At 41.2% G+C, this 23,088-nt stretch overlaps 1 protein-coding gene across 3 annotated transcripts in view; it reads left to right on the forward strand.

The window, feature by feature from the left end:
- Positions 1-23,088, forward strand: part of sema5a (sema domain, seven thrombospondin repeats (type 1 and type 1-like), transmembrane domain (TM) and short cytoplasmic domain, (semaphorin) 5A) — a 145,347-nt gene that overhangs the window by 81,415 nt on the left and 40,844 nt on the right. For all 3 annotated transcript variants that reach the window (XR_010094874.1, XM_063484120.1, XM_063484121.1), the window contains exons 10-15: positions 5,188-5,392; positions 9,027-9,234; positions 10,941-11,058; positions 15,255-15,436; positions 17,183-17,326; positions 21,154-21,301. Coding sequence is in view for 2 of the 3 variants with exons in the window: in XM_063484120.1 (XP_063340190.1) it covers positions 5,188-5,392; positions 9,027-9,234; positions 10,941-11,058; positions 15,255-15,436; positions 17,183-17,326; positions 21,154-21,301 (1,005 nt within the window). In the remaining variant the exon portion in view is untranslated. The remainder of the gene's footprint in view (positions 1-5,187; positions 5,393-9,026; positions 9,235-10,940; positions 11,059-15,254; positions 15,437-17,182; positions 17,327-21,153; positions 21,302-23,088) is intronic.

A 23,088-nucleotide genomic window follows, 5' to 3' on the forward strand; every position in this document is an offset into this window, starting at 1 on the left:
GCACAATCATTCCTTGAAGATGTCTCATAGCCTCGTTCTGTGAACTGTGGGCCTCCTAATAAACTGTCCTTGTTTTGCACAAGTGGCACTTTATGTTTATGCTCCATCCTAAAACCCGCAGGGGCAAACCAAGCACCTTATTCTGATTTGAAGCACTCCTCCATACTGATGGCATAGCGGGAATGCTTTATTAGCAGAAGAAGTGGCTCTCAGTTGTTGCAGGCTTAGCAGATAGCGAATGAGCTAATCCACGCAGCTCTCCGTGAGGGATTCAAATCCCTCTGAGGCATGGCTACCAGTGGTGAGCAAACCCCTCGTTTCCGCACATCATGGCCCTCGACCGTTTTCCCACCAACAGATGCATGAGTATTCACGATGCCTCCTATCGAGAACTAACGCAGACACATTATCTGCAGAAAAAGTGGCTGAAATGCACATAGAGAAAAGTGCTGGGTGTGATAGTATTCTAAAAAAAACATGCACATACATATGAATTTGTAAGCTCTCACTGTCACCATGTATTCACATTTCTGCACATCAGCACCATCAAGAAAACCAGTGCTCCTTATCTGGTCACAGATGTATCCTCTTCAGCACCTTGTACATGTAGGTACATCATCGGTGGGTGGGGGGGTTCTATGCACTATAGACTTTTATACGGCTTCTTCCTCTTCCATCTCATCTTTCCACTTAAGCTCGGGCACAATGGCTGCTCCTCACCACTGGACCGATGCGCACTTTATCTAGGTTTCAGTGACATCTTCATCAAGCATTTGTCAATGTTGGAGGATTAGATTTACGAGCACAGGATTTATAGCCTGTCCTTTTTTTTTTCAGGCCTTTCTACAAGCACACCTACACACAAACACACACACACACACACACGAGTGAATGCACAAACAAACACCTACAGGAAACTTGCAGCCATGAAAGCCACTGGCCACGTACATGTCTACCGTACACAAATACGCCCTCAAAAATAAAGGGTTATAGATTGCTGCCAAATAGAGATAATTATGACTGCGAGCTCATCACTCAACACACACATACTGGTCATTGATTGAGAGCTTAATTCCCTGTCTGTCTGCAAAGAAAAGCCCCCCATTTATTTGAACCACGCGGATTGATTCTGGAGAGTTTATTCAGGCTATGAGTCATGTTCGCTGTACATTAGGAGCTAATGCCGTCTATGAGTTGTATAGGTTTTCTGTCACTCTGTAATTGCTAACTGTAAAAACACATTCATTGCTAATGTTTGAAAATAAACTTTAAAGTTCAACTCAAACCCAAATATGAATGTCCTTATTATGGTTGATATTTAGAGGTCAGGAAAATAAAAGTGTCAGTTTTCTTTGCCTTCCTTTGGATGTTATATATAATCATAAAACTGACCAAAAAAATAACCAGATTTAGTTCTAACCCACATTGTTTTTAAAATACTGAATAACCTGGAAGGTTAGGGGGAAGAGAGTGGAATAGCATGCTATCAGACCGCCCCACCTGGATGGATTTCTGAGTGGCACTTATCATCCTGCCAGAGCGCAGTCCACTGGTGATGCACGAGACAGCTGATGTTGGATGGGTCCTCAGCCAAATAATGGCCGTGTCCCTCACCTTGACTGTACTGAGGAAATCACAACATCCATCTCACGGTTCATTCACAGATGTCATAGACCCTCACTGGTCAGCGTCTGACTTTGTCTCACTGTGGCAGAAATATAGTCACACCGACACTCTGGGATTCAGAGACACGCACGCAATGCAAGGACAAACCGCAAAAGGAAACCTTACACGTGCGTTGCTATTCAGGCTGCATCGCTTAGACACACAGCACATTTTTGCCACAAGCAGGAACTTCATTTTAGGCAGTCTGGCACATGGGCACACTCAGTTTTGCTCCTGCGTGTCCTTCAGGGCTTTAATTTCCCATTTCCTGATGTGGCGAGGGCACTGATCCATTCACCAGCGTGGGGAAGCCCTCTATGATTCTCATCTGTCAGCCCTGGGAAGGCCGGGGATTGATCTCTATAAAGTCTCTGTCATGTTCATACTGTAGCTAGTCAGCAGGAACTAATCACCACCCAAGGTCCAGTCTCAACTAAGTAAGAAGTGAGTGTGTATAGTTATCCCGGAGCAAACATGATCCTATGTACAAAACAGTCATTTGGGCTGATGCAAGTGCAGAGCAAAGCTTATTTTGCTTTTCTCTGCTTTATTAGTTAGTATAGGACTATTCTTTGTGAACTGGGCCTCAATCCACGATCCTGACCCCAGCCTGGGACCTCTTTTACTGAAGAGGACATGCATGGTTAGCTTTACTCATCCAGCTCTCCCTCAGCAGGAATGGCTTTATGCCTCACCTTGTCCCTTTCAGCTTGGTGGAGAAAAGGATCTACATTTCCACTTTAAAAAGCATGAGGATCATCCTGTGAATACCAAGTTCCTCGCAAACATTGAGTTTTAGAGAGCTGAGAAGCACAGCCAGGTTTTCAGTGTATAGCTTTCAGGTAATCCAGTGTGTTTTCAAATAGTTTATTTACCTTTAAGAAGTACAGTTAGGTCCATATGTATTTGGACACTGCCACAAGTTTTTTTTTTTTTTTCCTGTTTACTGAAACATATTCCAATTATAGGTATATAATGGACATGGAGATAATGTGTAGACTCTCAGCTTTTATTTGAGGGTTATCACATTCAAACTGGATGAAGGGTTTCAGAGTTTCAGTTCCTTAATTAGTGCTACCTACTTTTTAAAGGGACAAAAGTAATTCCACAATTGACTCAAAGGCTATTCTTGTTTAGGTGTAGGCAGTTCCTTCATTATGTCATTATCAGTTAAGCAGATAAAACACCTGAAGATAATTTGAGGTGTGGTGCTTACATTTGGAAGAACATGCGGTCAAAGGAGCTCTCCATGCAGATGAAACAAGCCATCCTTAAGCTGTGAAAACAGAAAAAAACCCTTCGAGAAATTGCTGCAATATTAGGAGTGCCAAAATCTACAGTTTGGTACATCCTGAGAAAGAAAGAAAGCACTGGTGAACTCAGCAAAGCAAAAAGACCTGGACGTCCAAGGAAGACAACAGTGGTGGATGATCACAGAATTTCCTTGATGATAAGAGACCTTTTCACAAAGAGTGAACAACACTCTCCAGGATGTAGGCATATCGATATCCAAGTCTACCATAAAGAGACAACTGCATGAAAGTAAATACAGAGGGTTCACTGTAAGGTGCAAGCCACTCGTAAGCCTAAAGAATAGAAAGGCTAGACTGTACTTTACTAGAAACCATCTAAAAAAAAGCCAACACAAGTCTGGAAAAACATTCTTTGGACAAATGAAACCACGATCAACCTCTACCAGAGTGATGTCAACATAAAAGTATGGAGAAGGCGTGGAACAGCTCATGATCACATCACATCAGAGGCAGTGTGATGGCTTGGGCGTGCATGGCTGCCAGTGGCACTGGGACTCTAGTGTTTATTGATGATGTGACACAGGACAGAAGCAGCCAAATAAACTCTGAGGTGTTCAGAGACGTATTGTCTGCTCAAATCCAGCTCAATGAAGTCAAATTGATTGGGCAGTGTTTCAAAATACACACGGACAATGACCCAAAACATACAGTCAAAGCAACTCAGAAGTTTATTAAAGCAAAGAAGTGGAATATTTTTGAAAGGCTAAGTCAGTCCCCTGATCTTAACCCAGCTGAGCATGCATTTCACTTGTTGAAGACTAAACTTTGGACAGAAACGCTCACAAACACACAGCAACTGAAAGACACTGCAGTAAAGGCCTGGCAGAGCATAAAAAGGAGGAAACCCAGCATCTGGTGATGTCCATGAGCTCAAGACTTCAGGCTGTCATTGTCAGCAAAGAGTTTTCAACCAAGTATTACAAATTAACAATTTATCCAATAACTTTCGAGCCACTGAAATGAAGGGATTGTGTTAAAAATGCTTTAGTTCCTCACATTTTTATGCAATCTTTTTATTTTAAAAAAGACAGCTTTAAGTCTGCACTTCAACTGCATCTGAGTTGTTTCATTTAAAATCCATTGTGGTAATGTACAGAACTAAAAGTAGAAAAAAAAAGTCTCTTACCAACTATTTATGGACCTAACTGTAGATACACTTTACAGTTTGTTTAAAATCTCAGTGATCACGTTACACACAAAGTTGCAAAGTGTATTTTTTTTTTTTTACAATAGTAGTGCACTGTGATAGTGATCGCTGGAACTATACTGAATTTGAAAAACGACGTTTCAAAATCCTAAAAATCGTTTTAGTAACATCCAATAAAAAGATTCAGTTAACAATACAGTTTTAAAAATGAACACACTTGGGTTTTACAATGTCCTCTAACGTGAAAAAGGAAACCATACTCCTCTTGACTCCTTAATATTTCCGTCTTTAAAATCCCATTTGGAGAGAGTTCACTTTATTGAGCTGTTTTTTTTTAGTAATAGACTCTGGGAAATATGTTACATAGCAGATATTTCTTATTATAAGCCAGCGCCGCAGCACTGACTCTGCTTCAGTCGCAGGTCTCTACCGGGACTTGAGAACTCCAAGTAAACAATGCCTGATAAAATCAAATTTATCTGTAACAATGGAATTCACTCATTTCTGTGAGACACTTCTGTTGTTTTGACTGCAGATTTCTACAGTCCAAAAATCGTGGGTGCAAGCCATTTTCAGTGCGGGGTGGGAGTTCTTTGGTTGAATGATATTGTTGCATGTTTTATTTTCAGAGTAGCAATAATGAAGACCTGAAAACTGATTTAAGAAGATACTTTTGAGGTAAAGAATGACAAAATCAAGACACACTGTTATGGGGGTACCAATAAAGCTCACCAGCAATATATATGCATATGAGGAGAAGAATCTAATGAAAGAGATAACTACTTGCTCAGTCAAACATCACATTCAGACTCCTTCCATCAGCCTCGGTGTATTGACTACAAAGTCTTGAGGTTGTGAGGATAGAAAACCAGTGCAACGACTCAGCAATTGACTTTCAAGCCTTGTTCGTTTAATCATTCAATCCCTCCCTTTTCCATCTCTGGTGGTACTTCTGAACAAAAAGCTTAAGCTTATTAACTTGCCATCCCAGAGGCTTTTATTAATGAAATCAGTCAAACCTTTTTTTTTTCTTCCTTTCCAACTCCCCTACCTTCCCCACAGTGCGGCACCATCGACTCCGGCGCTTACGTGAACCTGACTCAAAGAAACTTGCAGGATGCTCAGAAGTTTTTACTGATGCATGAGGTGATCCAACCTGTGGTTCCTGTGCCCTACTTCATGGAGGACAACGTCCGCTTCACTCATGTGGCAGTGGATGTGGTGCAGGGGAAAGACACGCTGTTCCACATCATATATTTGGCCACAGGTAGGTCTTTAAGATTGCATCTACATATTACTGCCTCTTTCTTTTTCGTGCACATTGTGTTTTGGACCTTCTGATGTCAATGTGTGACATATTAAAGGGTCTAAAAATAAATGTTCTCTATTAGCTTCTTGTTATGAGGAACAGTATCCTACATAAACATGTTATTTATTTAAAGTGGGCAAAATTAGAGCTAAGTTTGTCTTAATTCATAAAAAAGCGTCATTATTTTTCAAATGTTAGCTTTAATTGTTACTTCGACAGCCATGAATATTGGTTGTCACAGTAAAATACTTAAAATTATACTCTCATAATTGAAGTGCACTCTGTATGAGGAAAAAAAGGGGGCTGTGTGAAGACAAATGAAACCAATCTATCAGTATGATTATCATGTAGACGCCAAAGCTCTGTCTTTGACATGGGTTTAAATCACTTTTTTACCTCCATATGTTCTCCATATGCACTGACGCAACATAAACTATTATGCAGGCAGGCTCACCACATGTCACTTCCATGCAATCCCTCATGAAGAGATCATAAATACCATGAAACAACCGACAGCGATGCATCAAAAGCAGACAGATGGATAATTAATAACACACACAGATTCAGCCCTTGCACGGTTACCCAGTCTGACGTGCGTGGTGCCGTCTGCTTATCAGTCCACTGTTTGATCATAATGGCGTGACAATATGTGATGTTAGACTTGGCAAGGTGGGGGAAACGGTATCAGCAAGACACCAGATAGGCACCAGGGTGTCTGTATTATGATATAACACACATACGTGGATTATGAACAGGTGTACTGAGCAGAATTTGAATGTAGTGACCCACTTCACTGTGCTAATGTACCATAAGCCCACTGGGAAATGTCAACATGATCTTCCTGTTGTAGCGTCAGTGTTATTTTAGGATATCTCATATGCAAGCATACAAGCTCTTTTTCTCCCTCTTACTTACACACACACAAAAACACACACACACAAACACACACACAACCTGTTCCAGTTCGCTGCCTCCGTGCTTGGCATCTCCCTCAAAAACTCCCCTCTCATTGTTTGCATGGGGCTGTGATCAATGTAGCATTGGACCAGAGTTGCCCACACTGCAAGTTCCCTAGACACTAACCAGACGCTAATGAAAACATCTGAAATGCTGCCAAGGCCACTGGCTAGCACACATACTGTACCTAATCACATGCCATTATTAACGCCTAAAAACACCCCACTGATTGGGGCCATTGTGGAAAAGCTGCTAGCTTCAACTAGGGGTCCAAAGATGTGAAGGTGTGGGGGTTTTCAATTTGAACATGTGGCAAGCAGTCACCTTGTTTTTCAGCCCTCATTAGGAATTTCTGCCCCGAAGCAGTATTTATTTTCTTTCCATTAACGTGAACAGAATTGAGTTAAAAGCAAAAGACTTTTCAATTCATTGTTCACCGCAGTGCTAAACTTTTAACCAGGTAAATCCTTTAAGAAAAAAAACAATGCTTTTCTTACTCATAAGGCATTCGTGATTAAAACTTTAGCTAATTAGTCATTTGCAAAAGTAATTAGATACAGTAACTGTGACCTTAGACGTCCCCACACGGATGCATATAAAACATATCAGAAGTAAGACATATACATATATTATGACTAATATAGGCTACATTTGCAACAGCACAAAAATAGAAGTAGGATTACATTAATCTTTGATTAAACAGATAATGCTATAATTATCTATTATAATTTATCTGCTATGATTTAACTTTGAGCAAATAAGAAGTTAATGATTTTGATTAAATATGAATCGAATGATCTGAAATCATTGCACTGTATTTTTATTAAACTTCAACATACAGTCACAACGTTTTTCTAAAACACGTGTGCACAATAAAATAATCTTGGATTTAAAAATAGAAAACCTTTTTTAAAAACTAATTTGAAAGTATGGGGTACTGTACCTATGCACATATAGTAGCTGCCTACACATCATAAATAGTATAATATGAAGGATGATAAATGGTGATACTACTAATTAATACTATTTTGTCTTATGCCATATGTGTTATTATGTGCCACGCTTGTGGATCAGTCTACCTAATGACTGCTGGCCTGCTGAGACTTTTAAAACTTATTTTACTTTTCATATATTTAATGGCATGTTCATTGAATCATTCCTTTACATGGTTAATCCTCTTTTATTATATTTGTGTATCTATTTGTTCACTTTAGTTTCCTTTATAGTTACCTTACATCTTTTTTTATCTGTCAGGTGGGTGTTGATATCTAGGTGGGGTTGTAGGGACAGAGGGGTGATGAGAGGGATGAGTGAAAAAGGTGTTTGTGTCCGGCTGTATATTTTTGTTTATTTTCTTCTTTTAATGTGTACAGAAATCTGAGTTGCATCTTTATTGTATGAGAAGAACTTTGAAAATAAAGTTTTGATTGATTGATTTATACAGTACAATATGAGTGAGTAGCTATCTATTAGCTAGCTAGCTAGATTAGCTAGCTATCAATAGCTACCTTAATGTTAGCCACAGTTAGCACAATTAAAGCTCTCTACGTAAGCTACGTTTTGCTGCTCCCTTATTCACACGGGGTCTCCACAGCAAGTAGTAGCCCAGTATGTTTGATTTGGTAGATTTTTTAAACCCTTCCTGATGTAACCCAAAAGGAGTTTGTGTCTCCTCCCAGAGAAAAAAAACAGTGGATTGTTTGCTTGCTAATGCATAAACCACTGCACTATGGAGCTACTCCCTATCCTCTATCTAATCAACTAAATTCAGCTCATGTTTCTGGTTCCAACCCAGAACTCCATCCCTTTTATCTCTCTGCAAAGGTAGTAACTCTAAGACCTGTATATTTATGGACTACAGTCAGAGTGGTCTAATATCTGGCATCCAAAACAAGCAAGCAAGCCAACTCCCAAATACCAAAGTAATGTAGCCTTACTGGGATTCTACACTTCTTGCTACTTTCAGAACTAATTGCTCCCTTGCCCTTAGTGCTGGGGGCAAAACTTAACTTCTGCATCCCCTGCCTTAAAAATATCTATTAGCATGTCACGTCTTCCTTAGGCATCACTGTGCACCTAATTATTTTTTCTTCACCCAGGGGATTGCATGTATAATAGATGATATTTGTTTTAACTCTCTACAAAGAAAATGTGTCCCTAACCTTATCCCATAGGGCCCGCCTTTACAGAAAATAAGGGTCGGGACACATTCACAGTGACATGGATTTACACACTCTTCTCTCTCAAAGCTACAAAGAGGTTTTATCCCCTGGAATATCCCCTCAAAGCAAAGTAGGCCAGAAATCATGGATTCAGGTGCCATATCAATTCCCTGGTTGCATCGACAGTGCTGCATGTTGACGGCATAACAGAGCTCGGCACACCAGCCATCGCCATTCTTTTTGACAGTATTATTTCACAGCCGCTGTGTTAGGAAGTGATTGTTATTTGTGTGCGCTCGCACCCTGAGTTCACATCCAGCAAATATGTGTTGTTGTTGTTTACCCTCCTCAAACTCCTCTATTGTTACCATGGCTTTCCTTTTGCTCTTTCCGCCACCTTTTCTTGTTCAGAAAATGACCCTCCTTCCTCTTTGTGGCCAAATCTTCACCTCAGCTCTGTCTCTCTCTTCTAGATTACGGTACTATCAAAAAAGTGCTTTCCCCGCTCAACCAGTCTACAGGGAGCTGCCTTTTAGAAGAGATCGAGCTGTTCCCTCCCAGGAAGAGGCAGCACATCCGGAGCCTGCTGATCCTGCACAGCCGCAGCGAGCTATACGTGGGTGTGAGAGACCAGGTCATCAAGATCCCGCTCAAGAGATGCAGCTACCACAAGAGCAGAGAGTGAGTACATGCGCAAAGAAACCAACAAACCAACACCGTTAATCTCAGTTGAAATGGTCAAAAAAGCAAATGTGCTTACAACGAAGTTTTAAAGCTCCCTCTTTCACGAGATGCTCTTTATCTGAGGGAGCCAGGCCTTTGTGTTGATCAGGGGCCTTTGGTGAGATTAAAAATCCTCTAAATCAGCTTTGTCTGAGCCACTGGAGGTGCCCACGGCTGCCCTGTCTCGATGTCGCTCATTGTCATTGACCCGCCCACAAAACCACATGTTTTCTGCCTCGTGCACAGTCCTGCAGCGACCGTGTGCGTGTGTTTATCAGATATATTGAGTTTCTGTCTGTCTGGAAGGAGCTCCATCAAGGTATAAATATTGGCAAAGAAAACCTGAGACAGAGGCCGGGGTGTGAAGACTCACTAAGATTGGGATCCCATCCATCATCGCACACAGGAAAGGAATCACACCTGCATACCTTATCTCTCGCACAATGAGCTGTTATTGGAATACACAAAAGACTTAAGGCTTCATATTACAGCTGTGGCTCTGTGATATATGCTGCAGCCGTAATGGCACTTCATCACATCGCTGATGCTTTTTTTTTTTTCTTTTTTTTTTTAAAGAGAGAATTCAGAACAGAAAAAAACAGATAAAAGTAATAAAATCTTGGACACGGACTGGCAGCTACAGGGAGTGTTTCTGGGATCATCACTGACATTTCTTTGAGGTTTGCCTATTTGAAATATTAGACGGCTGTCTCCGTCTTTTGCTGTGTGGCTCACCGATGGGAGGTGTACGATCTGTACAGCCCTTAAGGCCCCATGAAAGACAGGTACTGACGTGTTACTTCTCCCTTTCATTTTGTTCTCCTGTCTTTGGCCCTGATATTTTGTCTGGACACCTACAGTCACCCAGACATTATGTCAGCCACTTTGTGTGTGCAGGAAAGCATGAGTCTTCCCTTTCTGCAATTTCATACAGCCAGATAGGGTATGATCATGTGTTGCTTGCATAAGCTCACTTGTTTGTGTGTGCATGCGGTTCATTGTTATGAAACCCACGGACAACTTTGTTAAATTTCACTAGGGGCATGTCAGGCAGCATTGAAGCCTGCGGCTCAAAGATATGTCATTGTGCTGTCAGTGCAGACTTTTATTTATATGAAAATAGTAACATCGGGCTTTTTATTGCACTCAGCAAAACATCTGAAGCGGATACGGCAAAAACAGACCCAGTTATCTTTACTACAGCATTCTCATGTGGGAGCTGATAAGCTATTTGAGTCAGGAATGTATGTGTGCGCATATGTGATGGCATGAATGTAATCCTGGTGTTTGACTGAGGATTACCTGAAAAATCAGTCACTAAACTGTGTTAGGAGATAATTCTAGGATGCTGATGCATTGCAATGCATGACGGTGATTTACAGTCCCACTGTTAATTTTCTTCTTTGTCCTCTCCCAAACGCTCTCTTTTTTCTTATTTCCTGTGCCGTCACTCTTTTGACACTTTCCCCAGCATCTTATCTCTCGCAGTTCTATATTTCCATACATCACCTATCCCAGCACCTTATCGTTTAGCTCTCCCAGTAATCTCCCTCTTCATCCTGATGTTTGATTTCATGTCAAGCAACAATGCAGAGGTGTCTGTATACATACATGACAGGTTAATAAAAGCCCATTAAATGACGAACTTTATTCTGTCCTTTCAGAGCCTGTGTAGGAGCGAGGGACCCGTACTGCGGTTGGGATCTGCTGCTAAAGAAATGCACCACTCTGGAGGAAAGCATCAGAATGAGCCAGTGGGAGCAAAGCATCTCAAAATGCCCTGTGAGTATCATGAAGCTATTGTGTGATGTGCACAGACTTCATTGTAGCTTACTCGCTTGGTTTTTGATTGCTTTATTTTTCTTTTTTCAGCTTTCAAACTTAACAAAAGTTGGCAGAAAACACAATTATCCTTGCTCCACCTGCAAGCTCACTCTCTTTTTCGCATGTATTCGTTTCTTACATTAATTTGTACTCTTCCCCATTGAAAGCTACATCCTGCTCTCCAGATCTTCACGGCTCACAAGCAGTCCCTAAAACCAGCACTGTGAAACATATCCTTCCCAACAACAAAAGACATCTCAGGACTGAACAACTTGACTTTAAGGGAGCTGCATGTACCCTCAGAATGATCGAGAACGCTGCCTCAATCATTCACCTCCAACTGCTGGTTCATTAGCACAACAGCTCTTCCATTTATTTTTAACGTGCACCAGCATTGGGAGCCGTATTAGGGGGCGGTAAGCCTATCAATTTGAGCAGTGTTTCACAGACATCAGTTTCAAGCCAGTCAAGAGTGCTGTGTGGCTCTTTTATGTGGCTTTATATTCAGGGAAATATCTGGCACTCAAGCCATGGCATCTGTCAGCAGAGCTCTGGCAGAAAGCTAGCCAACACCACATCCGCATATCCATTCAGAGAGCATACATGGACACAATTACACATGCATATATGTGCATGAATAAGCATTACCATTTCAGCAACTGCAACAGTGTGTTTTTTTTCTTTGTGCCAGAGGCAAAAGCTTCATGAGCTCACCACAACATTTCTAGTCAATATTTCATCAAGATCACATTTTCATTGAAGCAATTTCAGCTTCAAAACATTTAGCTCTGCTACTTATGATCAGTTGAGCATTTTGGTGAATCATTTTAATGTGCGGGAAATTTACATCACTCTCATATTTGCTCATTAAAAATGAAAGAGGAGCCAAGGCACAGTTAGCTTAGCATAGCACAAAGCATGAAAACAGGGTTAAACAGCAACCCAAACTTCAAGCCTGTAAAATAAAGCCAAGAACTGCCAAAAAATGATGCTCCTCAAATTGGCTCCAAAATTGAGTTGATTCCAAAAGACAATTCATTTCAGTTTCATTTTATTTATATAACACCTAATCGCAATCACAGTTACCTCAATGTGCTTTTTATTGCAAGATAAAGACCCTACAATAATACGGAAAGAGAAAAGAGAAAACTCCAACCATGAGCAACCACTTGGAGACAGTGGGAAGGAAAACCTCCCATTTAACAGGATGAAATCAGACTTGGGGAGGGGCAGACATCTGCCTCGACCAATCGAGGGTGAAAGGACAGGAATTTTTTTTTTAAGGGCTTTAATCTAGAGCTGATTTACCAATTCACGTTTAGTGAGTGAGCAGTGATGTAACCCGTCTGTTTAAAAAGTAATTAACACTTTGTATAATGAGGAGTGTGGCTGTTGTTGTCTAGTAAATCATGAAACTTTACTAAAATATGCTCCTCTTTTCTTTTTTTTGTAACTAAGTGTTTCAAAAATATCTCTTTTTGAGGATAGGCCAACTTAGTCTACTTCAGTATTGCACCAAATTACGGCTTCATATTGCTAGCTAAGCTAGCTAGAAAGTGCTAGCAGTAGCTAGTAGCTGCTCTGCTCTGTGCTCCTGTCCAAATATGTTCACGTCTGATTTCACACAGTCACAGTGGCTTTGTCCATGTTTTATATCTTCTCTCTATAAGTTGTTGTTATATGATCTAAAATTTTACGAAACAAAAGTGTAAAAATCAAGTTGTCTCTCCCATTTTCCTAACAGTATCATAGCTTAAAGTAATTGTCACCTGTCTAATCATGGACGTGAGACAGCATGGCTTATCTTTTAATCTAACTGTCATTTGGAGGGGGTTCAGATCCCCCCCCAAAAAATTCAAGTTATTACTTTAAATGCTGATTGAAGATATTACCCGTGTTTCTTGCTGCATAGCCACTAATACTTTAGTTTTTATGCATTTTCAGGTGGCCACATATCACTGCCCACACCACTGATGGGGTATATATTTGCTTGGTTAACCTTTGTCTGGTCCGGTCTAGTCCATTTAGGCTATGTCCACACGTACCCGGGTATTTTTGAAAACGCAGATTTTTCTATGCGTTTGCACCTTTCGTCCACACGTAAACGGCGTTTTCGGTCACTGAAAACGGAGATTTCTAAAAACTCCGGCCAGGGTGGTTATTTTCTAAAACTCCGTTTTTGCATTTACGTGTGGACGAGAAAAACGGAGAAAACGCAGCGTCAAAGGTGTGCGCCTTTTTTGACGTCACAGTGTGCGCCACGTTGTTGTTTCGGTGAAATGAATTTCTACAATACTGTTACTGTTAATTGTACTCTCTGCAGTGTTTAAATGCTTACATATACACACACAGTTACTGTCCCTCCACACATACGACTCAGTTCTGCTTCTATGCCCCAGCTTTGTTTACTATTTCCCACCGAGGCTTCTAGACTTCTGATTGGCCAACATTTCTACACGGTTAGGAATATAGCGCCACCTGCTGCTTTGGCATGTTCCTAGCAGCGTTTTCCTTCATTTCTGCCTTTACGTGTGGACGGGATTATTTTTTAAAACGAAAACGGAAAATCTCCGTTTTCAAAAATACCCGTGTACGTGTGGACATAGCCTTAGAGTGATCATGAGTTAATCTAAATGAACTTTATATGCTGACACTGAGGAATGGCCAGACAGTAGGAGTCTGCAACAATTCAGTCGCAGTTTGTAAAACCTGAAAATAAAGAAGCGTTCTTTTATCACAGCTACAATTTCACTCCCTGTGAGTCCATTAACAGTTTGCAAAGGCTAAACTGGCTGAATGTCTGTTCTCCTGCGAAGTGGAAGCCTGGAGTTGGAGGCCAGTCAAGGGTTTGCACACTGAGTAGTGTTGTGTAGGCAGAGACAGGAGATACGCTTTACCAACCTATTCATAATCGCCATCTGGCTTCACAGTCTCATGTCTGGAAACAAGCAAAAAAATGTGTTTTGCTGTGGTTTTAGGGGAGGTGAAAGTCTTAGTCACAGACATTTTTGTCCCAATTTTAACTCAGGTAAAATGGAAATTTTTACTCAATATTTTTTGTAAGGTATCCGCTTTGCCTGTCCTCCACCAAGCCCAAATCTAAAGCATGTTTTTTTTATATATATTTTGAATAAAAAGAGACCCCTCTCTTGCTTTTTCAGTCAGTGAAAGAAAGTATTATTTTTATATTCCATAAAAAAATATGAGTGCTTTTCATCATCTTTCAGATTTTTTTCTATTGTCCTCTTTCTGGCGCCTTTTCCCTTCTATTTTGGCATTTTAATGAAAAAAAACTACATTTCCTGCCAGTAAAAAAGTAACTTTATTTCTCTTTGGATCTTTATTTTTTAATGAGAGATATATACAGCATGAAATATTCATCTACCAAATCATTTATAGCCTCGGCTGTAAATGATATTGCAATATTTCTGCATTGGCTGTTGCTGTATAGTTGTTTGCTTTCTAGGCAGCCCGTTGATGTTGTCTGCCTCAGCCAAGGGTACCCCATTTAGGCACACAGCAGAGTTCAATTACCAAAAAGAGCGGAGGGCAGACGGTATTCTGCTTCTGCCAAAACTGCTGATGATCACGCTCCCTCTTCCCCTTGTGTGAAAGTGTTCTTTGCATTTTTAAATCATCCTGAAATGTTGTGGCGACATGGCTCATATCATCTGCAGCTCTGAATCTCACAACGGCGCTTTTTTGTATTTAGCTCATACGCCTAGGACATCAGTCGTAATTCATAGCGGCTGCAATATCAGAGCCTTCCTGTTCGATTCTGTTTTGCTTCACATATTCAGTTATGAGGCCACTTTTATTTCCTCATATTTCTGTCCTTTGAATATGTCCATTCACAGCCTTGATCTGCATTTATGAATCTCTATTTTCCCGTTTTCGTCGCTCATCATTTCCTGATGCAATTTTTGTGTATCTTCCTTATGTTTACAGCACATAAATGCACAATTTGGGGTGTGCTGTAGATGTAATGTTTTTTTTTCTTTGCATCTATTAGAGGAAAATTGATTTCTGTTTGCATCCACCCATGGGCTGAATTTCGCAGAGCAATACCTTCCTGAGAGCATCACTCAATGACCATTTTCTGAGAAGCCATTACTTTCAGGTGTTTCATTTTTGACCTTCTCTGTTGCTGCTAGGTTCGTAATGTTACAGTCGATGGAGGCTTTGGTGCCTGGTCCGGCTGGTCCACTTGTAGCCACAACGACGGAGGCAGTGCAGGGTCTTGTCTGTGTCGGACGCGAGCCTGCGATAACCCAGCCCCGCAGTGTGGTGGGCAGCAGTGTCATGGGATCAGTGTTGAGGTCGCCAACTGCTCCAGGTAAACTACTTTGTTGATGCAGCAGCACATATGTGCAAATGTTTCTAAATGATCTATGAATATCTTTGCATACATCTATGTAGGGAACAATAGAACTTATATGGTGCAGTATGTAAAATCTCACCACTACATGTCAGCAGATTGCACATTGCAGTCAACTGCTTTTTTCTTACCTTTACCAATGTAAATTCATAATGCTAGCTACGGTGGCCTTTGTAGGTCAAACAACTCTTGCCACTGTTCATCTGTAGTGAGTGTAGGCTGTCAGTCCGCTGTTTACCTCATCTGTTACAGATACTGAGATGAGTTCTTGAGATTAGGTTTAACTTTTGTTTTGGTAAAAACTGTTCTTTTTGCCGCTGTTAGCTGCTGTTAGTGAAACTGTCTTTAAAGTAGATGTAATTTTGCTGTACTCTGAGTCTTAGTGATTAAACTCTGTTATCATGTTGTTTATTGGAGGCCTAACATTAGCTGGCATACTGTTAGCTGTTTGGCTTTATTGTTGTTTAAATGCCTTGCTGTCAGCTGTCCAGACACGGATTTCTATGGATTTTAAGGATTTTGATAACAAATAAAGGAGTTTTTAAACTGGAACTTCGAGTAACGTTTGAGCAGCGGGCACGTCAACATTATTCCCCTATTCAGCTGCTCGGTGACTCAAAGGTTTGACAGTTGCCAATAGTAATGTATAAGGTGTACTAGATATGTGGTCTCTAGCCACAGACATAAAGCACGATTCAGCAGAAAGGTGATGTCCTTTTTGGTCACTGTATTCAAGATGGCGGGGCAATATAGAGACTTCTACAAATTTTAAATTAAGGCATCAGTTTCTTGGAAGATGTAATTACAGATTAATCAATATGTATTTATAAGTGCGACTTTCATTTTTTCTATAAAGTAACTTAAAAAACGACTGACTGTACCTTTAAGAGGGAGGTTGAGAAAGTTAGTTAATTCCCTGGAGAATTGCAACTAGTCCTTTGGTATCTAAACACAGTCAGTCATTATTGCATCCTCACTGTCATCTATTCAGGGCTAACAAGTGTTGATTGGGTGTTGCTTTTTTTTTTGCACCGCATCAGCTGATACGTGACTGTTTTTAACTCTCACAGTTAAAGTTGCTGCTGCATGACTCTTCCGGCGGCTATACAAAGAATATGAGCATATTCGTTCATGAAGGATGAGGTGTTTTGATGAAGGGAAGTTAGAAACAGTCAATGAATCTTTTGCAGTAATAAATGTCTGAGCGTAATCAGAAATGCTTATCTCAAACTCTGAGCCTATCATTACATTTACAGTGAAACAGACACATGAAAACACATCCCTTTATCTGATTTGTTTCACTGGCTCATTTTCCCTTAATATGTGCTACAAAGATTAGTCTGATCACCCGCAAGCAGCACAGTGGTGAAGTGGTTAGCACCATCGCCAAAAAGCTAGAAGGTTCAGATTGCAGGCTGGTTGGAGGCTTTTTTGTGTGGAGTTCGCATGTCCTTGCTCTTCCTGTGTGGCTAAATTGACCGTAGGTGTGAATGTGATGGTGAATGGTGGTGTGTTTCTTTGTGTTAGCCCCGAGAAAGGTCGTGCTGTTCCTCTGAGCAACATGCAATGAGGAATGGCTTCTCAGCCAAGACCTTCTTCTTAAACAATAAAGACAGGACAATCTGGTACAAGCTAGACCAATTGCACAGCTTCTCAATCAGTGGCTAAAGTCACAGACTGACATTGCTTCGTCTGTCACCATAGAAATGGAGCGTGGACCCCCTGGACTTCCTGGTCTCCCTGCAGCACCACCTGTGGTATTGGCTTTCAGGTGCGTCAGCGCTCCTGCAGCAACCCGACCCCTCGCCACGGCGGACGAGTATGCGTGGGCCAGAACCGCGAGGAGAGGTGAATAATGCAAACGCAACACCCACACGTATACATTGGTCAACATGAGCCGATTCAAGTAAAAACAAGCTTTACAAGTGCGTTTGGATCCATGCATGTTTAAGGAAAGGGAAAAAGAAAACAACTTTTTTTTCCCCATAATTTGCAACCTGCTGTTAGAAAGTACGACTTTGGCTGTGACTTTTTGTTTTCCTCCCCGCCTTCCCCCCTCACTTCTGTCCAAATATGTGACAGCCAATTAAGGAATAAGTGGGATAGGCCTGCGCTTGGGTAATTATCTGGCTTTCACACACAGACTGAGTCCACGTTTTGAAGCTTTGGAGGCTTTGCTGTAGAATAATCGCCTTTTTAAAGATGTTTGTACGGTTTCTAAGCAACCTTGAAGGCCTGAAAAAAACTTAGTTTTTCAAAGAGAAAGTATGCGAAGAAGCAAGGTAGAAAAGGTCAAGAGATGAGTTTTCTTAAGTTAAATGAGGTCAATTAAGTAAGGTGAACCTGAAAAGCACTGAGGAAAACTTTAAGATCTTTAGGTGTGTTCGAAAATTATACGAAACAAGCTGTCTTAGAGAAAGTTAATTCCATCCAAGTACAGAGTGGCATTCCTTCTTGGTGTCCATAGTGTCTGATGTTTTTCATCCACCCCCCTGCTGTTAACCCGAGGTGAAGGCAGTAAAAGTACAAATAAACACAGTTCAGAGGATACAGGGAAGGAGAAAGGAGACAGAAATTGTTACCAGTTGTCACCATGGCAACAGAAGCAGCGTGATGGGTGAGTAATAGGATACGGCCTTCAAGGATGAACCTTATATTACTTGTTTTTCTTTTTTTTCCTTTTCCCAGCACTTTTTCATTTCCTCTCACTCCCTCGTCTAACCTCCTGCCTCCCCCCCACCCTCTTCCACTCATTGCTGCTCCTGGAGCAGTCCTTGAGAAAGTGACTGCTCCGCCACGAGCCCTGAGCAAAACATATACAGAGTGACCGGCACAGCCCACTTACTCAGGAACCAAACCCAAAAAATGCTGGCTGGCACTAAAGACCACAGGAGGCCAGAAGCACATTTTACACCTCCCACCCTTCGATTTCACTCTCCGAGCTTTAATCTCATTTGTTTCATCTCCCCTTCCATCACTGCTTGCTCTGTTCAGCTATTTAAAACACCTTAGGCCACCTTAGAGGCCAGCTGTGAGGGCTGGAAAAGGATTCTTGTAAGACAGGAGTGAAAGGGGAGGAGTCTTGCATGTGTGTGTGTGTGTGTGTGTTTAGTGCTTGAAGAGAGAAATGAACAGGAAAGCAGAGACACTGAAAGAAAATGTGTTAACAGATGAATTATGCTGTGTCAGTTTGAGACTGCCCGAGGGAGGAAAAAGAAAGGGATGCTAGAAAAGGTGTATGTGTGTGTCCTGGTGAAGCAGGAATGTTTATTGCTTGTGCCACAAAACAAATGGGGAAGAGATGTAAAAAAATTCGGTGATCAACACAGTGTCCAAAAAATTTCAACCACCTCTGTCGTTAAAAGCATGAGGCGGACTGGCGTTTTTTCAAATTCTGCTCGCTGAGCGATTCTTTTAATGCCAGTGGAGGCTTTTATTTTATGAGGCACTGGGTTTCTTTCATAGGTGCTAGGCATCTGCAGCAAAGACACACTATACGCTGTTCTTGCTTCAAGCACTGTGTTGGGATTAACTCACAGGCCTTATGTTCACAGATCCATGCATATGACACGAGCTTATATTTACAGACACGCATATTTGCAAAATACAACGATTCTGAGGGCAAAATAAACTTCTTTTTCTACGTCTTTTTTTTTTTGCATTAGCCAACAGGCCTCCAATAAGTCTGGCCCTGATTGTTTGCAGCAGGCAAAGCTTTTAAAGATAAAGCAAATGCTATGAAACCAACCGTACACAGCAGCGCTACGGGCTTAAATCTGGCCAGTTAATGCCTGCATTTATGAACCTTCTGTTGGTATTTCCCTCAGCACACTGACAGCGTCCGCACTGCTTACTCAGCCTATAGCGGGTAATTAGCCTCGCTTTCGGTTTGATCAGCTCTGTGTGTTTTACAGAGAAGGGAAAAGGATAAGATGAGATGGAGCAAAGCCACTTACTCGTCTGAAATGATTAGTGTGTATGATGATGATGATTCTAAAGCTCTACATATTGATTGCGGACGTTTTTTTTTTTTTTTCATATTGTGTTGGGTCGCTGCAGTTAATGCGCACGACTTGTTTGCACGGTCGTCTGTGTGAGTGTGTGTGTTTGTGCATCTTCCCCCTTCTCTCGGGCTTTCGCAAGATTGTAATCCACACTTGTCCTCACTTTTCCACACTCCTCCTCCCTACTGTATCGTACAAGCGCGCAGATTAGTAGAAGTGGAAAGAAAGACACTGCTCTAAGGATTTTTTAACAACAAGGGGTGTACAGAATGTGGCGTTTGATTTGGCGTGAACAATAGCCGAGTGTTTGAGAATGGTACAATGGAAATATCCAGCCTGAGCCTCTGGAGGAAGGGTTTAAAGAAGACTCGGTTTTCTTCAAAAAGCGGTCATCTGCAAAAAGACAACAAAATAGCAATAAAAGCAATTTTATAGCATGCGTAAGAGTTATAAAATAAATTATATGGCTCTAATAAGACTGGCAATCGTCTGTAGTTAATGCCTAATGAGGATTGAGCTATTAAAGTATTTTAGACATCGCCATAATCCTGTCTTGTAAAACGATGTAATTACAGATGATGCATGCACATATGAGGCTTTTTTAATAGGCTGTGTCAATGAATTATGCAAACTACATGTGGAAGTTATGTTTTGAGATTCAATTTTCTTAACTGTACTTTGAAGCCACAGTGGCTAATACAACATTATGCACAGACATACGCTACAGACCTTCAGACTCGCACCGAGCTGTGTTCTCTGCACTCCAAGGCCACATCAAAGAAAGATGTTGGTTTTTACAAAAGTTTGTTGGAAGTGAAGTTTACACGCCTTTTCAAACATCCCTGTCTTGTGGTCTGAGCTATTTGTAGTTGTAGCGCAGTGGCAAGGTTTCAAGAGTGCGGTGACGTCTTCGGTGTCCTTCATATATAATTTCAGTGGTCTGTCAGATAAAGAAGCTATTCCATTTTCCACAGACAATCCCAGAGACTCCTATACATGATTCAATAAGGTATCCTCTGTGAAAGCTTTTAAACTAACTCCTGTCAGAGCCTCAGGAGTTTTTTGACGACTGAAACAGCTACAGATGAAGTATTATTGGACACTTTAGTTACTTATTGGAGGGTAATAACCATCTTAAAGACAGCTGCTTATGAGTTTGATATTAAACATGACATGACAGTGTTGTTTACAGCTTGTTGCACTGACATGAAGTGCAGAGTGGTCAGTGACGCAACCTGGAATACAGAGGATGAGACTGGTTAGAGATATATTCACCTTTTAAGCAGAATAAACTCACAAAAGTACTCGATAACTCTCTCTCTCCTGCTGGAGATCTTGAATTTATCTTTGAGTCAGGACTGCTGCAGTAAAAGGAAGAAAGGTATTTCCATCTGCATCTGTTTGCAGACTAGTGGGGCAGAGCAGGCGCCATAGATAGACATTGTTTAATACAGAAGCAGAATGATATGATAAGCTGAGTTTGAGGATGGTTGCTGAGTGGCTTGCAGATGCATAGCAACCATGGTCAGGCTAAATCGGCTTAAGTAGAGCGTCCTACTATGTGTGAAATTTGCCAGTTGGATGTATAGGAGACCATTAGATAAGCCATCAGCTGAATGTGGCTGAGCTTGACTATTATGAGTTTAAATCTGTGCTTATGTGACTTCTCAGGTACTGCAACGAACACTTGCCCTGCCCGCCACACGTCTACTGGTCCGCCTGGTCGGCGTGGGAACGCTGCACTGTGCCTTGTGGCGGCGGCATCCAGTCACGCCGGAGAACCTGTGAGAACGGCAACGACTGTCCCGGGTGTGGTCAGGTATGTCATGCAGAACAATGCCTCTCATATGCACCGTTCTAACACCCGTCTTTTCTCTGTGGCTGTTCATTGTTTGGGAGCTCAGCTTAAGCCATTTGATGCGACGAAGCGTCAGTGGTGATGAAATGGGAACATCTAACATGACCAAATCCCCCGGCTATATTTATACAGTGGCAGCAGCCATCAGATTTATTACCAAGACCTATTTAATACCATGCACGCACACGCACACACACACACATACTGTAATCATTCCACATATGAATAGGCTTATTTTCTGCCACAAAGATGTCTCCAAAGCAAAGATGATGCAAGGAAGTGTTGAAATACGAGTGTTCTTCTTGATGACAGAATGATGTGATGCTTGTGTTATTTCTGCTGCTATTTTCATACACGCACAGACTCCCTCATCCTCAGTCCTGGTAAAAATAAGAGAGAACGAACATGATAGCTGTAGCGTCTTGTCCCCCTGTTGAAAACAGATTAAAGAATATGGGTCAGGGCCTTGTGGATGCATGGGATTCTTGAAGTGTATTTCTGTTTGTTTGCGGGTTTTCTTTATCATTTTAAGTAGACGTTTGGATTTTTTTAATGTTTTAGCCCCAAAGCAAAGCAAAGAATTATGTGTATTTTCATAGAATTTTCATGTAAAAGATTGGACACACAGACATTCACTTGGTTAAATTAAATAATTGGGTGCTTTTTGCTTTTAGAAAATTTCAGTAAAATGCTGTAAAATACTTTCATTGACCCAAATCGCATTTAGCAGGAAAAAAAGTCACATTACAGAGGTTGTGTAATGGTCTGTTGTAAAGCGAAATAATACAGTGCACACGATGAAACATCCCACGCAAGACCTTGATACCTCGCGAGCATATATAGTATGTGATAATTGCCCGTGACACATTAGTTGCTGCAGAACACCCAAATAAAAAGACTGACCTCCCATTAAGTAGCAATTTAGCAGTCATACCTTATCATCTCCTGCTTCGTGCACCTACACAGCCACACGGTTCCTATGGTCATATTTCTGTCATTGCATGGTGGCCATTAACACGCTAGGAATAGAGCAACTTGTCATTAGGAATGAGGGAACAGGACAGGAGATGTTAAAGATGGTTCTGTGTGTTTGCGTGTGTCCGTGGAGGTGACAGCGTCGTCGCGGTTACAGTCGTGCTACACAAAGGAAAGCAGGAAAGGTCAAACAGGCACTTTGCACTGACTCTTATAAATTTTCTGTTTGTTTAGCCAAGTTGTCTTCCTCCTCCCTCTTCCTTCTTGCTCTTGCATTTTCACTTGTTGTCCCTTTCTCCTTTGTTTTGTTTTCTCATTGACTCCTTGTCTTCTAACATTGTGATATGGACTTAATTAGGGACGTTTCAGGCACCGGAGAGGTAATTACATACTGACTTCAGAGGCAATTCTTTGCCGGGAAAGACTTATTTGGATGGTTTTTCTAAGTTATATTAGAGTCACACATTTACTCAGATCAGAGAACCATTTGCTGCCTTTTATTTACAACTCGTATAAGGTGCTAAAAGGCACAGCTGTTAATGTATAACAAGTGCTTCAATGCATTTAAAGCACCCATATCCACACACATTTCTATTCAGACCTTAAAGATTTCCACATATGATGGGGATAATAACAGCAATGGTAATTTCAAGAACCCCCAAAATGTGATGGAGTTCATTTTTATGTGCCATCTGCGTGCGTTTCTTTCCCCGGACACATGTTTAATTAAACAGAAGGAGACCACACGCACAAACACACACATGTTGCAGCTT

This window comes from Pelmatolapia mariae, linkage group LG9, assembly GCF_036321145.2.
Source record: "Pelmatolapia mariae isolate MD_Pm_ZW linkage group LG9, Pm_UMD_F_2, whole genome shotgun sequence".
Classification (NCBI taxonomy): Eukaryota; Metazoa; Chordata; class Actinopteri; order Cichliformes; family Cichlidae; genus Pelmatolapia; species Pelmatolapia mariae.